The following is a 15,862-nucleotide window of genomic DNA, read 5'->3' as shown; positions in this document are numbered from 1 at the left end:
AGGGCTAAAAATCTCGTTAATAAAGTCAAATCAAATCAATCAATGAGACGACCGTTGCAGTTTCGATAGTGTTATTTTACCTTACCTCACCAAACCATTCATATATCACCCTAAAATTATCCATTCTACTTTCAACAAATTGATCTTCTAATAACCGACCTTAAAATGATTCCATTCCCGTTTCCGCGCTGGTATGACGCTTGGTGAACTGTCCATTTCCTGAAATGCAACCTGTTTCTGTACATAGTTTTGCTTGAAGAGGAAAAACGATCTGGGTGTTGTGATGGAATACAAGTGATCTCCATAAAACCGGATTACTCTAATGTCGTTGTGGTTATCATATTTTACACTTGCCCTCTCGTTTTTCAGTGTTCGGGCAGTTTTAAAGCGCGAGTTTTCAGCAAATTTGTGATCAATCTGTCTATGTTTGAATGTGTGTGTGTGAGAGAGATTTACCGATCGACTAATGTTTTGTTAATTCTCTTATTTTTCCTTTGCTCAATAACTGTAATCAATGTAAAAGTTAGTCTTGTTCTTTTTCGTCTTATTGTTTTCGATTTGTTTTGTTTTTTTTGCCTCGCGCTTCGTTCCATGAACAATAGCAGGCGATTTGTTTAAATGTGTTTCTTTTTTTCTTAACGATGGTCTTCCTTGCAGATGTGTGACTGTGTTCGTGTGAAATTGTGTTTTGGGCTTTGCGTTGTTGGTATTCGTTTAAAGCAGTTTCATCGATTATTGGATTTTGTTTTTCTTTTGTTCGAAAGGACAAGTAAAGCGTATCAAATGCACACGTTCATTAGTATAACCTTATAATGATCTTGTTGCCGTTTGCAGATGCTACTTCTTCCCGTCGGTATACAATACAGCTATATAATGCATAAGTACGTTTGGGTTTTCTGCAAAATTTGTATTTTTGCCTGTTTGGTAGTATATGTAAACCTGTAACTTTCGCGATAAAACGTAACCTAGAAAAGGAGTTTCGCGGACGTGTGAAAACACGCGACCGCCTTGGTGTAAACGATACAGTGCTGAATACTTGAAAAAAGAAATGCCTTCGTTTTGATTGTATTGTTGTCTGGGAAAAAATGCATCGTATGAAAGAAGAGAAAAGTTGATTGTAAGGTTCTGTTAGTTGGTACTGGTAATTATCCTAATCCACAGTTAACAAAGAGAGTTCTAGATACTCCTGGTCAGCTACAGTTTGACTAATACTGTTCGAGTTCAACTGTTTTACGGTTCCATCTTATTTCATATCGAACGAGTCGTCTTCGTCCGAAGACCTTAATCCACCGTTACGCCCGCTTGTAACGCCGTTACCTGTAGCGCCGGCGCCATTGTCGCTTGGAGGATTGTAACTAGGTAGAAAGGGGTTCGTTGACGAATATTGCACTCGATACGTCGGAGGACCACTACTGCTAGTAGTTTCACCGCCATTTCCTCCAAAAGGACTACTACCGCTTCCGGTGCTGAAGTACGATGACGAAAGCCCAGAGCCTGCCGACGTAGTCATCGAAACAGAAGAGGAAGCAGAAGTGGCACCGTAGGATGAGGTCAATCCAGTGGACGAGAATCCAGATGACTCGTAGTCATATCCACTAGCGCCCAGATCGGCAGCACTGGAGCCGGCTCCACTGTCCACTCCGGAGCTAGACGAAGTGGTTGTCGTTGTCATGCTAGATCCCAAACCACTGGAACTGTCCCCTCCTGCGCTGCCACTCCCACTTCCAGTCAGTGCCCGTAATCTATCGCTTATGCCATATGAGCTGGACGTACCCGTCAGTAAACTGGACGAAGTGCCGCCATATGAATAAATTGACGAATTCTTCGGAAGAGTTCCGTAGATGCTCATACTACTGACGGCCGCTGCCGTGGTAACCGCACTGCTCCCATTTCCTTCGCCACCGCTCAATAAACTACTACCACCGGCTGGGCTTGCGTAATTCAGAGAAGCACTCGTTGATTTACCACTACTACTGCCGCCTGAATAGCTTATGTCTTGCTGATATAGTGCACTACTAGCGCTTTGTCTACCTAACGATAATGGTAATGTGCCTGTATTACTAGTGATGGATCTCGACAACGATGTGGTGAGTTTCCGAAGCAACGACGACGTGCTGCCATCGTCTGCCGAAGAAGTGGCCGAATCGGCGCTCAACTGACTAGACAACTTCAGCGTACTCGACGGAAACTGGTAACTGCCGAGGGTTTGACTGCGCAGCGAAGAGAACAAGCTTGAACCGCCCGTACTGGTACTTGTGACACTATCAGTTCGATCAACAGGCTCCTGTCGCTTCAGTGAAGGCGATGGCTGTGGTGATCGTTCGCGTAGCGAAGAGTTCGACGAATGATGAGATGACTCCGATGCTGACGAAGGCGACGGAGATACCACCAAATTGTTCTTCTCATCCAGACTGAACGTTGCCACGTCCAGCGTTGACAGTGGTGCCATTGGCTTCGTTACTGATGCTGCCGTCGTTGCTGTTGTTACTGATGTCGAGGAGGTCGATGTGGATGATAAGTAATCCGATGAAAAAAGAACACTTCTGGATGGAAGTTGTAGATCTGATGATGAGGAGATATTTGGTCCATTGTTGATAGTGCTGCTAGTGCTGCCATTGCCGTCACGTTGATGCTGCTGCTGCTTACGAATAGCTCCATTGCCGTTGCCAAGAAGCGTCGACGACGAAGACGACGGCGGGTGGTGCTCGTATGGAGAGGATCCATTGGCTATGGGTTCGCCGCCGTTGCCGGCTCCATTGGGGGTGTACTTCTTTGCCAGGCTACCGCTACTGCTGAGGATGCGGCTCGTGTCCGACTTAAGGGAATAGCTACTGCCGGATTCTTTGAACTTAACCGAAGCTGGTGATGCGCCACGTTTGATGGTATCAGTACCTGTGGGAACAATCAAAGTGGATCAAAGGTCAAAAGTTATACCGGAGATATAGATGCTTGTGAACTTACCGGAACCCGATCCGGACGCCGACGAGGTGGAACTAGAGCTTGGGGAGGGTGTGACGTGACGTGGCGATTGGCCGTGCTCCGCCGAGGCCGCTGAGCCCTCCAATAGATGGGGCTGCAAGAGAAACATCCGAATTAGCATCTGCGCACGTGGCTACTCTATAAATCACTAACGTAACGTGTCTTAACGCTAACACTATGGGGATGATAGTAAGATGTAGATAGTAGATCGATTGAAAGTGCGCTGTTAGGGTGCTCGAGTGTTGGTGTGTGTTCAAAAGTAACAGTTACTCGTAAGAATCTAGACAAAACGCAAAATGAATTAGCTCGTGCGCGTGTGGGCTGTTTCGAGTGTCAAACTGTCGGTCTGTATCTTGTGTTCCACACATCTCGAGGACTAGTTCAGTACATCGATATAAGGAGAGGGTTGTCGAGTGAGAGTCTGAAAGATTGGTCATTACCTGTGGGACCGCTTGTGGCGAGGCTCGATGGGATTGAGCTAACTGAGCCACTACTGATTGATACTGTAGACTGCTGGGAGTGGCTGAGAGCGGACGCGGACCGTGTTGTAAGGAGGTTGTTGATGGACTGCTGGCTACTGAACGGGAGATATGTTCCGCCGCCGCCGCTGCCGCTGTCCCCGATGCCGCCGACAGGGAGGATGATGCCGCCGCCGCTGCCGCTGCTGCCGCCGATGACGGTTGATGGAGCTGAGATCGATGGCTGGTGTTGGAGCTGAGACTGAGACTGCTGCTGCTGAGGCTGAGTGGGGCCGCCCCCAATGATGATGGGAGGGACGGGTGTAGAGCCGGAGATTTGCCCACTGGCAACGCACTGGCTTTGTTTCCACGCGGCTCTACTGGCTCGCCGCGCCGACCTGTCTACATAGGACTCTGAATTAACCACGAGATATTGCGTACGCTTTATGAGAGTGAATTGGCAGTTTTTAGGGACGATATGATATTGGGATAGAGGTTTATCGGGGGAGAGAATAGAGTTTTCGACATACGTGTTACACATACATGGACTACACCAAGTGGAGTTACGCACAAGAACATTCCCATGGAGAGCATGAGACACTGATAGATGTAGAGATGAAAGGACGCATACAAGTTATCCCAATGCTATAGGCAGGTAATAGTTCTTTTTAGAAATTTAAGAAAAAGCTGGAGCTGGTTTTCAAGATTTTGACAAAAAAAATATATGATTTTGATATGAGTGTGAATCGCGTCGTGTCTGAAGACTGGCAGTTCATTTAGAGTGCACCTCAGCAATACCTATTCGATTTGAAAGAACGTAACATGCCTTCGTTTGGCAAAGTTATCCAAGCTTTTTATCATTTCTTGTTTTATTACTACTATCATTCGAAGAACTGATTATTTCATCGCAGTTGACCAAGGTCTACATCTATCGACTATAGTCTTTATACGCAATTGGAGAATGCAGTTGTTTGACGATCTTAAAACCAGATGGAGTCCAGATAGCCGCAGCGCTAAACGCGCAGCTAATCAACAAGACCAAGTAGAGTCGTGGGCAGTGATGCATTTTCTCGAGCCAAATTTGCACGAGAACGCAGTAGTCAATGAACTTACTAGCAAGAGCCTGCCGTTGCTCAAGAACGGCCCGTTCAGTTGGCAATTATGATTAGGGCTGTCACTTAGGAAATAAATGAAGGAATCGCCGTAAACTTTCATGAGAAGAAAAACTTGCACCCCTCAATACTATGCATATTAAACACATAGTTTTGGCATAAATTTTCGTTGTAAATCAGTCAAAATTCATTTGGTTCAGTTTTCGGCTCTCATGGGTTCATATTTTTGAACTGCTCAATGTTCAAGCCTACTTGACCACTGCGTTCAACAAATTGAACTGGAACGCGTTCAAATGCATCACTGGTCGTGGGTTCGAATCCTCCCGGTCGAGGATCTTTTTGTATTGCAAATTTTCTTGACGCACCATGACGTTGCAGAACTATAATGTTATTAGAAAAACTTGGAAATATCCTGAGAACCCTTTGAAACTCATGGGATCCCTTGAAACTATTTCAGAACCTCTTGAGTATCACTGGGGTATATTTTGAAAATTGCCTTAGGAACCCTGACAATCTCTTAGAAGCTCATTGACGCTAGTTGTTCAAACTTCCACTCGGCTGGTTAGCCGTAACACGATGTAATCATAATTAAAAAAGTACGAAATCTTTTGCCTGCGCTTCACTTACGATTTACGAACGGTTATAAGGGTCCGTCCATAAATGACGTAGCATTTCATGGGGGAGGGGGGTCTATGACTAACCATGTATTAGGTATGGAAAAATAGGCTACGATGGGAGAGGCCAAAAATGCTACGGTATTTATGGACGCTGCCTGAACATAATTTCACATATTTCAAGCAAAACTGACATTTGTGACACTCTTCATAGAGCTTAGTGACATTTGAACACACGTAGACTAGTATACGCTCGTCATACACAGTTTGTTTTTGTTTTCCTCAAAGAAACTTGCACACGCTTTCCAGACTCATCAAAATGCATATGGAAATATTACCCAATTTGAAAAATTTACACCCGGTTTCTGGGTGTTTTTCGAGACTGAGTGCATATTGTTTTCCTCTAAGGTTCACAACTACATCTACACTAGGGCACCCATACCATTGGGCGTGATAACCACTATATGAATGCCCTGCACGGAAAACCCATATTTGAGTATTTTTTAACTTATTTTTGAGTTACTTTTCTCTCCCCATTTCATTCGCTTCTTCTATTGTTGTCAGAGAGCGAAGAGCAAAACAATCCAAAAACCGTACCTCTATGCGTTATACCTCAAATTTGAGTAAGTGGCCTAGTACTGGAAGTTGAGTTTTTTGATCTGCCGGTTGAGTGAAAAGAACATAGCCAGTAGGTATTGTTTTGCATGGCTGCAAATGAAAACAACTTCTACCCCATCAACTCAAAATTAGGTTAACGCACGAATCCCCGGAGTTGAGTGGAATGAACTTACTTTTGGGTACTTCATTTTCTTCGTGTGAATTTTTGTTTTTGTGTGAAATGTGCCAATTCAACCTTCCTTGTCTTGATAAATGCTACAAAGTTCGATTTTTGGCTGTATTGTCGGACAAAGTTCGAACATTTTGATATAATTCACTAAAACTCCAAAGATGTCTACATGTATTTCTACATACTACAGGCCATAGTCTATGGATAAACTTAAAAAAACTTTTTCAAAGATTTATTAATCCAAATTTTTTTTCTAGATATCCTTCAAAAATTTGTTTCAAGTTTTTGTCTCGAATTTCAACGAAGATGACACTCCCTTAGAGATTGACATTTTTTAAAGAGTTCATCCAATTTGTGTTTCTTAGGATATCAAAGTCACAAAATATCTCTGAATAAAATTCTGGAAAAATTAAGGAAACTCCTGCAAAAAAAGATGTAATTCTTAAAAAAAAATGCTAAAAATCTTAGATGGAACTTCTGCTAGATTCTAAAAACTTACTTACTTTAGGAGAATGCATAGATTTTTACTTGGGAGTACCTAGCAAAATTCTCCCCGGAATTTTAGGCTGAATATCAAGTATAGTGAGCCGTAAACGAATATTTGGAAAACCCCTTCTTACGGAATCTGTGGTGAATAAAACTTAAATATATTTTGAGTAGAATTTATGTTGGAAATTTTGTAGAACTAAATAAACTTACCTAAAACAAAAAAAATGCTAATATTTTTCCAGGCGTTTCTCCATGAAAAACTAGTAATTGTACTTCAAAGATAAAAGACATTTTTATAATTTGAAATTTTACTAAAATTCCTACAGAAATTCCAATGCTTCCAAGTATTAGGGTCTATGACAAAAGGTCGAAAAGACAGAAAGTCGAAAGACAAAAGCTCGAAGTACACAAAGAAGGGGCAAAAGCTCGAAAAACTTTTTTCACTCAATCAGGGTCATGTCTATTACGGCTTAACCAGCCGACGGTGTTTTGTACCTGAAGTAGATGAAAAAAAAGAAATTAAGTACTATACCATACTAAACAGCTCGAAGATTTATCATCAATACCTGAAGGTCGTAGACACAAAAGTCAATTTGTACAAATTGAGATGTAAGATTGTGAAAAATAATAGAATCGTTCTGGTTTGCTTCGATCCCACGACTCCCAATACGCTAGAACGGGTAACGATTCTGCAGCGCAATCGGCCAACCTGAAACCAAAGTCCGTCACGACCCCATTTTCTCCTTCACAACCCTACACCTCCTTCGGCTCTCTGAGATGTCCAATTCGACTCTTGGTTTCAGGTTGGCCGATTGCGCTGCAGAATCGTTACCCGTTCTGTGGCGTAGTTGATTAACGCGCCCAGTCTAGCGTATTGGGAGTCGTGGGATCGAAGCAAACCAGAACGATTCTATTATTTTTCACAATCTTACATCTCAATTTGTCCAAATTAACTTTTTTCAGTTAAGAAAAAAAATCCCGCCAAGCAAATTATTTTCCTATTTTCGACCTTATGTTTTTCGAGCTTTTGTCCTTTCGACCATTTATTTTTCAACCTTTTGTCCATTAACCGTTTATCAATAAAAATGTCTGGAAGAATGCCTAAGAAAAATCATAGAAAACAACTTAGTAAATTTGAATACTTATTAAGTGTGGAGTGAGCAACACACTCGTTATCGAAAATTTCGAAGAATTGCTCAAACTGAATGCTCAGTCAAAATTCATGAGAGTTTATCTCTACTACATGTCATCTGACATTAGCCTTCCATGTTATAACCTCCCACGTGTACGCTTCACCAATGACAGTTTCTCTGTTGAATATGATCTGTCCATGGAACAAGCTATTCATGGAATTCCAGATCAACTTCGATGTATTACTATCCTACGTATTTTTAACGCAAAGTACCAGAATGTCGATTCCTACAGGAGATATTTCACTGACGGGTCCCGTATTAATGGATCCACTGGCTTCGGCGTCTTCAATGAAAACTCTTCCGCCTTCCGAAAACTTCAGGAACCTTGCACGGTTTATGTTGCTGAGCTGGCAGCAATCAACTTCGCTTTGGGGATGATCTCAAACATGCCCACAGACCACTTCTTCATCTTCTCGGATAGCCTCAGTTGTGTTGAGGCACTCCGATCGATGAAACCTGTAAAGCATGCATCTTACTTTCTTACAAAAATAAGAGAGCAGATGTGTGCACTGGTCAAAAGATCATATAAGATTACCTTTGTATGGGTCCCCTCACATTGCTTAATTTATGGCAATGAGAAGGCGGGCTCTCTCTCGCAAAGGTGGGCGCTGAGGAAGGTGAGATTTATGATAGACGAATTTCACACGATGATTTTTTTCATTTAGTACGTCAAAGTTCTCTTCACGGTTGGCAAAGCGATTGGCTAAATGGCCAACTGGGACGGTGGTTACATTCCATAATTCCTAGAGTTTCCTTGCGAGCCTGGTGGAAAGTTTTGGTCGTAAATCGAGATTTCATTCGCGTGATGTCAAGACTTATTCCAACCATTACTCGCTAGATGCACATCTACACAGGATTAACCTCGCGCTGAGCAATATTTGTAATAGGTGTGGTTCCGGTTATGACGACATCGATCACGTAGTTTGGCAGTGCCCGGATATGGACGCCTCCAGAGCGCAATTTTTGGATACCCTTGCGGCCCGAGGTAGACAACCCTATGTTCCAGTTAGAGATGTGTTGGGCACACGCGATTTCATTTATATGGTCGCAATTTACGATTTCCTTCGCTTGTCTTGTATAAAAGTTTAATTCTCTTGTGTTCTCTTCTCCAGTTTTTTTTCTGTGTTGTCTCTTTTGTGTTAGATTGAGGATCCTGGCCATCCGGCAGACGAATACCGGCAAGAAATTGGTACCAACGCCATGACACGATAATAGAGCTACCACGCTATACCTCCCGGATGAGTTGCAGAGAACCCTAAATCCAATCCTTACCATGTCCTTCCCTTTCAAAATTGTGACCATTAACCTCGAGTTGCCACGAGTACCCTGGCTCCATCCCATACTAACTTTGGTAATGAAAAAGTAAATAAATTGTAAATAGTACAAAAATGAACTTCGGCTCCGTAAAGCGTTACACGCATTTGAGCCCCAAATAAACGAACTAGTTAAAAAAAAAACTTAGTAAATTTGGTCGGTGTCCAAACAGACCGAACTAGATGATATTTTGCCGCTCTAAAGATCATTTATGTTTTTTTTTTCGATATTATTTTCATACAGATGTTACGTTAAACATTATTTCAGCTAATAAAATTTTTATGCTTCGAATGCCTGGGGTACATTTTGTTGAAACTATTAGAAAACACTTGGTCCAGACTCTCTGAACACCGACCAATTCAAGAAATCTTTGTACAAAATTTTCAACGAAGCATTGGATAGAATCTTGGAGTGGATAATTATGTACAGTATCGGACATATAAAACGCACCAAAGCCGTTTTCTCATACAAAATAGTCAACTTCAGAGAGCTATATCTCTGCAGTTTCTCAACCGATTCTGCTAATTTTTTCTGTGACGAACTACAAATTTCCTCTATTTTTGATTACTATTTAAAAAGTTGTGTAAAAACTATTGGTTGAAAAGTTACAGATAGGTTGAATTTTGACATAAAAAATGCACCAAGACGAAAAGTGATGTATCCGACAAATTATGCGTCGTATCCTTTTGGTGTCTTCATCGCATTTGATCCGTACCACTCAATGAACAAATGCGCTGAAAACACCAAGATGCTACAACTTGTAGTTTTTCTGCTACATCACTTTGTGTCTTAGTGCATTTATTATGTCAAAATTCAACCTATCTGGTACTTATGAATAAATAGTTTTCTCACAACTCTTACAATAGTTTTCGAAAATTGAGTAAATTTGTAGTTCCTCACAGAAAAATGAAAAGAATCGGTTGAGAACGGCGGAGATATAGCTATCTGAAGTTGACCATTTTGTATGGGAAAACGGCTTTGGTGCATTTTATATGTACGATACTGTAGGTTCTAGAATAATTTCAGTAGTAATGCCTTCTAGAATTTCTTGGTGGATTCTTGAAACAATGTTTAGTAGTGTTTTCAGTGGTATATTTATTAGGTTTATCGACAATAATTTCTAGACAAAAGGGGTCAATTTTGGTAAAAGCTTAAAAACTTTAAAATTTAACAAAGTGATTCCTGAAATATCCTTTGTTATATTTCTAAAATAAATTCTGAAGGTATTCCGAGTATTATTATTGAAATGATTCGAGAGAGAATAACTGAAAAAAAAATCCTTGAAGATTTTTTGGATGGATTCCTGAGGATCTTTATTCCTCCAACAAATCTTCCCGGCATTTGTCGATAAATTTCTACAGCGGTTTTCAAGGGTTTCTCAAAGGACTGTCTCCATATATTTCACAAAAAAATCTTTGAGCACTCCTAGGATTTCCATATTTGATCTCACCGGAAAGAGTAAATTTTTCAACACTGTAAAGAGCACATGTAGCCAAACTTATAAAATTGAAAACGCACTTTTTACTAACGTTTTTGTCTCAATTTCCTTGTTTAGACCATTTTTTTCCTTTTTTTATTTAAAGACTTTGATTGCATTATGCCTACTGACGACCAAAGATATCGAAAACAAAAATGAAATTTCATTATAGATACCACGAAATTTAGTCCTAATTTCATTCGCAAACTCTATAATATGCTTTGACTATTTGTAATAACTTAATCTTTCATATAATTTTAACAAGTATGTTCTTTACCAAATGTAGAACATTTTATGCTTATTAATAACAGAGAACAGCGAATTTTTAAACTTAAATCAGAAAAGAACTTCATGCATTGACTTTTATTTAATTGTTGCTAAGGAATTCGACACTGTTCCTTCATAAGGGCTTATCTGACTTCATCGATCCACTCTTTTGTTAATAACTTTGCCGAAATGAATAAAGTCGCAAGGTTTTTTTTCATGCGATACAAGATTTAGTAATCCTTTATCGTACAACAATATGCGTTTCGATGTGAATCAGTTTTTTATAATAATGGGTAGAGATTAACGATGAAGAGAAATCAATCATTGCAAGTAAGCCCTTATGAAAAATCAAAATAGAATTGTCAATAACATTGTAAGAGATAGAGTTTCGTTGATTTAATTTTCGTGTTTTAATACTACATTTTAAAGTTATACCCTGTAATTTCCACTGCTTTGTTCAACCATCGAGAACATAAGACGACGTTTCTAGAAAAAGTGCTTGAATAAAAGTTTTTGCACATACCAAGAAGAAGTAGTAGTTGATTTGACCGCTTTTAATCTGAATACTTTTAATTTGACCCCGTCGATTTGAACATCGTTCAAATAAAAAATGGTTCAACCGCCATTTAGCTCAACGCAATGAAGTGAAATGAAACGTTGTGAAACGGGATGAAGAATCAAAACAAATCAACCAATGAGGTAACCAGAAACACGTTTTTTCGTCGTGCTTAGGGTGATTAGAAGTTCAAATTAATAATGAACCCTGATGGTTTGCATGAAGTATCGTTCAAATTGGCAGGGGTGCACGGTAGTCCAAAATCACTTCAAGAATTTTTGACTAGTTGGTTGATTGTTTATCAAAAGTTTTACCGTCAGATCAATAATGTCTATACTTAATAAGATAATGGAGCAAATAAATATTGTTGATTATTGAGCTCACCGTCTCAACTAGATTCAGCTAGTATTTGTCGACCACCTGTTCCCATGGGAAAGAGGTGACTCTTTTTTTTTTTTTTTTTTTCAAAATATTGTTTGATTTAAGTAGATGAAAAACCAAATTTAGTATTATACCATTTAATTCCAGTAGAGTTTGTATCTTTTGACTGATACGCGTATGTCGACCTCAACTTAAGGCCGTTTTCAGTGTCGTGTACTAGACTCGACTCTCGAGTCGTAGTGTCAAAAGATACAAACTCTAGTGGAATTAAATGGTATAGTACTAAATTTGGTTTTTCATCTACTTATAGGTATTCCGCTAAACAGCTCGAAGATTTATCATCATGGTTTGATTTGTACGGTAATCATCAGTAATATATAGAAAAGAGTGCAATTGACCCGTTTTGCTTCTGTTTTTTTAATACACAATTAAGGCAAAATAGAGTACATGTACTTTAAAAATCGTACTGGTAACCCTAAGCACTCCAAAGCTACACTGAGAACAGCGTTGCGGTTGAAAATACTATATCAGAGGGTTAAATTAAATACACAACGCCACTTGATTTGTGCAGACTAAATTCGCATTTATTTAGAATATTTTGTGCATTCAATTTTACCAAGGCACCATTTGTATAGTAAAAATTACTACATCATGGTTAAAAACTTGCAGCAGACCAGAATCGAACCGAGGATCTGGCGATTGTCAAGCGCTAACGCTAGCCGCTCGGCTATCGACGCGGTTGGATTGAGAGGGAACAAAACGCAAATAAAAAGCGTTCATGATAGCTCAATCGTGGTTGGAATAGTAAATTTAAAAACACGTTCATGGTTCTCATTACTGCAACGCTTGTTTCAGTGTACACTGAAACAAGCGTTGCAGTAATGAGAACCATGAACGTGTTTTTAAATTTACTATTCCAACCACGATTGAGCTATCATGAACGCTTTTTATTTGCGTTTTGTTCCCTCTCAATCCAACCGCGTCGATAGCCGAGCGGCTAGCGTTAGCGCTTGACAATCGCCAGATCCTCGGTTCGATTCTGGTCTGCTGCAAGTTTTTAACCATGATGTAGTAATTTTTACTATACAAATGGTGCCATGGTAAAATTGAATGCACAAAATATTCTAAATAAATGCGAATTTAGTCTGCACAAATCAAGTGGCGTTGTGTATTTAATTTAACCCTCTGATATAGTATTTTCAACCGCAACGCTGTTCTCAGTGTACAACCTCCAGCGATTTTCAAAGGGATTACTCTGAAAATCGTCCCAGTGATTATCCTTGGATTTGTTTCAGAGATTTTACAGTTCATTTCTTTCACCGATTCAGCTGTTACCTTACATTCCTACAGAAGTTTTTTTTTCTTGAAGGAGTTGCTCCAAAACTGTTTCTACATCTCTTCCGTAAATTCATCAATTAAATCAACCAGGGAATACTCATGAAGCTCCTTTAGAAATTTCTCCGGCATATCATCCAGCGATTACTCTTACAGTTCTTATAAACAATTCTGGAGTAATTTCTAAAGTAAAATCTACACGGAGTTTTGATATAACATCATTTATGGTATGACACTAGAGAAGATTATCCTGGGATTATTTTTTAATAATCTTAGGAATTTATCTAAAAAACTCTTCAAGATTATTTTAGGAGTTTTTCCGATAATTCATGAAAAATGATCTTGATAATTCTTGACCATCCTTAACCCGTATAGGCCTGAGTGAAAGCAAAAATACTTAAACCCTCACCGCTCAGAGAATTCTTAACGGATTCAAATGATTTTTTGTCAGTACACTGGCCCACATATCTAGTTTCTAGAAGTGGCCAGAGGAACTCGGAAATATTCCTGTGGCCGGAGTTATTCCGGTGGGTCACTGCGTCAAGTCGGGTAAAAAAATGCTATTTTTTGGGACATGCCAAGTTACGTTTATTTATTTACAATGACAATCATTTTAATTTGCATATATCATTAAGAGCTGATATTCAACATTATAAATGAAGTGTTTGCATCTTTTAAAATTTACCGGATGTCGTCATTCGGACGTAATGCCCGGAAGAACTGGCTATAGATTTGTTGGATACTAAACCGTTTCAATTCTCGAAAAGTAGAAATCAAACATAATTGTGCACTAAAATGCATTCCCATAAGCTTGGCACAGATGTTCAGATACAAATTGGTCACTTTATCGCATGTTTGAGGCGTCCCGGGACCCAAAAATGGTCATTTGTAGGATTAATCAAGGGCAAAACTCATAGTTATCCAATTCAATCGTTTCTCAAAAAGATTACACTTAAGCAATTTTCTTAAAATTCCGTTATGTAGTGGTCACATTATAACCGATTCCGGAAATTATCTGTGACTTGAAATTTGCCTACCTCTAGGGGCACAAACGCACAGTGCCCTTCTCACCCGATCTGACGCAGTGATCCACGGGAATAACTCCGACCCCAGGAATATTTCCGTGATCCTCTGTCCACTTCTAGAAACTAGATATGTGTGCCAGTATACTGACAAAAAATCATTTTAATCCATTAAGAATTCACTGAGCGGTGAAAGTTTTAGAATTTTTGCTTTCACTCAGGCCTATACGGGTTAATATTATCCCTATTAAATTCATATTATTTCAGAAGTTCCTTGGGATCGAAGAATTTCTGGAGGAATTCATGTTAGGAGAAATCTCTAAAGGAACTTCTAGCGGTATTCTTAGAAAAAATTCTGAAATACAATTTTGAAAGGAAATCTCTATATATCTATAGAGAAATCGATCGAACAACCTTTGGAAGATTTTGGGATTTTTGAGAAATTTGTAGAAAAATCTTTGGAGAAATTCTATAAACATGGCATCTTTGGCAGATTTAAATGGAATCTCAAAAAAACTCACCGGAATATTTACTGAAGGCTTTAGGCGAGTACCTGAATTAATGTCTAAAAAATTTCTGGAAAAAAGTATGAAAACACATGTGACGACGAATTTGAAAAAAAACACATGAAAATATATTTTAAAAATATCTTGCCTTATTATTTAAAGAAACGATGAATTATTGTATATGAAGATTCCTATCTCCTAGTTTCTTTTGTATTCTTGGTTTCTATTTTTCCTTGGATCATATTTGGTTTTTTTCCAGACATGAAGTCTCTAAAGCTACTATTTTCAAAACACTCGGTCCTTACTAGCCCTGAAATTTTTTTGGCAAGACCCTCGACAGAAACTCCGGGAGATCCATCACTGACTTTTTTTTAGGATTCCCTGTAAGATTCGTAAAGATCCATAGTGGATTCATGACAAAATTATTTATAGAAAGGTCGTTGGCAGAAGGCTAAAGTTATGGAGGACTCAAAAAAAAAAAAAAAAAAAAATTAAGCATTTTACTACAGCCTCTATTCTGGCACACAATTTTGTTTTTTTTTTTTTCATTTTGCCCAATAGATATCAATACACTCTCCATAACTCGATATTGAACGGACCATCAAATTTATCTCATTAGAGATTAGTATATTTTCATAGTCGGAAAATTCTAATCTGTCGGTCAAATTTTGTGTTTTCATTTTAGCTATTTTCCATACTAATATCTATGCAATTCCCGTTTTGTGAGCATTTTCGTTCATATAAAATGAATGTCAAATATTTCGTCCAATGAATCTTTTTAACATTTCGATCATGAAAATATGGACCGAATTCTGATCCAGCATTCATGCTTCATGATTTGAGGATTTCAATTGACATTATGCTTCGCTAAAAATTGAAAACGTAACGTACAGCCGGCGTTACGGTAAAATGCTTCATGATTGCATGACTTTTGGTCATGGTGTATTTTCATAATATGAAAACACACCTTCCTCCCAAAATCATGACTCTTTCTCCTGTTTTGGGTGCCGCATTTTTGTAGTTGTTTTTTTTTTCGGCCTGTGGAGAAATGCTTCTTCTTTGCCCCCCTCTGGCTAAGCCCATGGGCATGGCTTTTCTTATGTTTGGGTCAAAAGAACTCATTTTTGCGTAAAATCTACCCAAAATTGAGTATATTTCTCTAATGGAATTAAAGCCAAACTTTCTAGTGGGGACCTTGGAAATTTAGCCAAAATTGAGTTATTGGGCTCAACTACGGAATTGCGTTGAAACAACCCAAAATTGAGTTGAATTCCATCTCCGTGTAAGGAACTGTCATCGTTTGCGTGAAAAATAAGTAAAAAATATATCTCTCTTCATAATCGCGAATGAACTAATCTACAATGACGTCACG

General features: G+C 39.1%; 1 protein-coding gene across 3 annotated transcripts in view; it reads right to left on the bottom strand.

The window, feature by feature from the left end:
* Positions 1-492: 492 nt before the first annotated feature.
* The window catches only part of LOC5574617 (rho GTPase-activating protein 100F), a 294,042-nt gene continuing 278,672 nt past the window's right edge, over positions 493-15,862 (bottom strand). For all 3 annotated transcript variants that reach the window (XM_021857661.1, XM_021857662.1, XM_021857663.1), the window contains 3 exons: positions 3,420-3,835; positions 2,962-3,073; positions 493-2,892 (listed from right to left, as the gene is read on the bottom strand). In XM_021857661.1, coding sequence (XP_021713353.1) covers positions 1,244-2,892; positions 2,962-3,073; positions 3,420-3,835 — 2,177 coding nt within the window. In that variant the 3' untranslated portion in view covers positions 493-1,243. The remainder of the gene's footprint in view (positions 2,893-2,961; positions 3,074-3,419; positions 3,836-15,862) is intronic.

This window comes from Aedes aegypti, chromosome 1 (genome assembly GCF_002204515.2).
Source record: "Aedes aegypti strain LVP_AGWG chromosome 1, AaegL5.0 Primary Assembly, whole genome shotgun sequence".
In the NCBI taxonomy this organism is placed as follows: Eukaryota; Metazoa; Arthropoda; class Insecta; order Diptera; family Culicidae; genus Aedes; species Aedes aegypti.
Note: the sequence above shows the minus strand (reverse complement) of the source record. Positions and strands in the feature narration are given on the sequence as shown.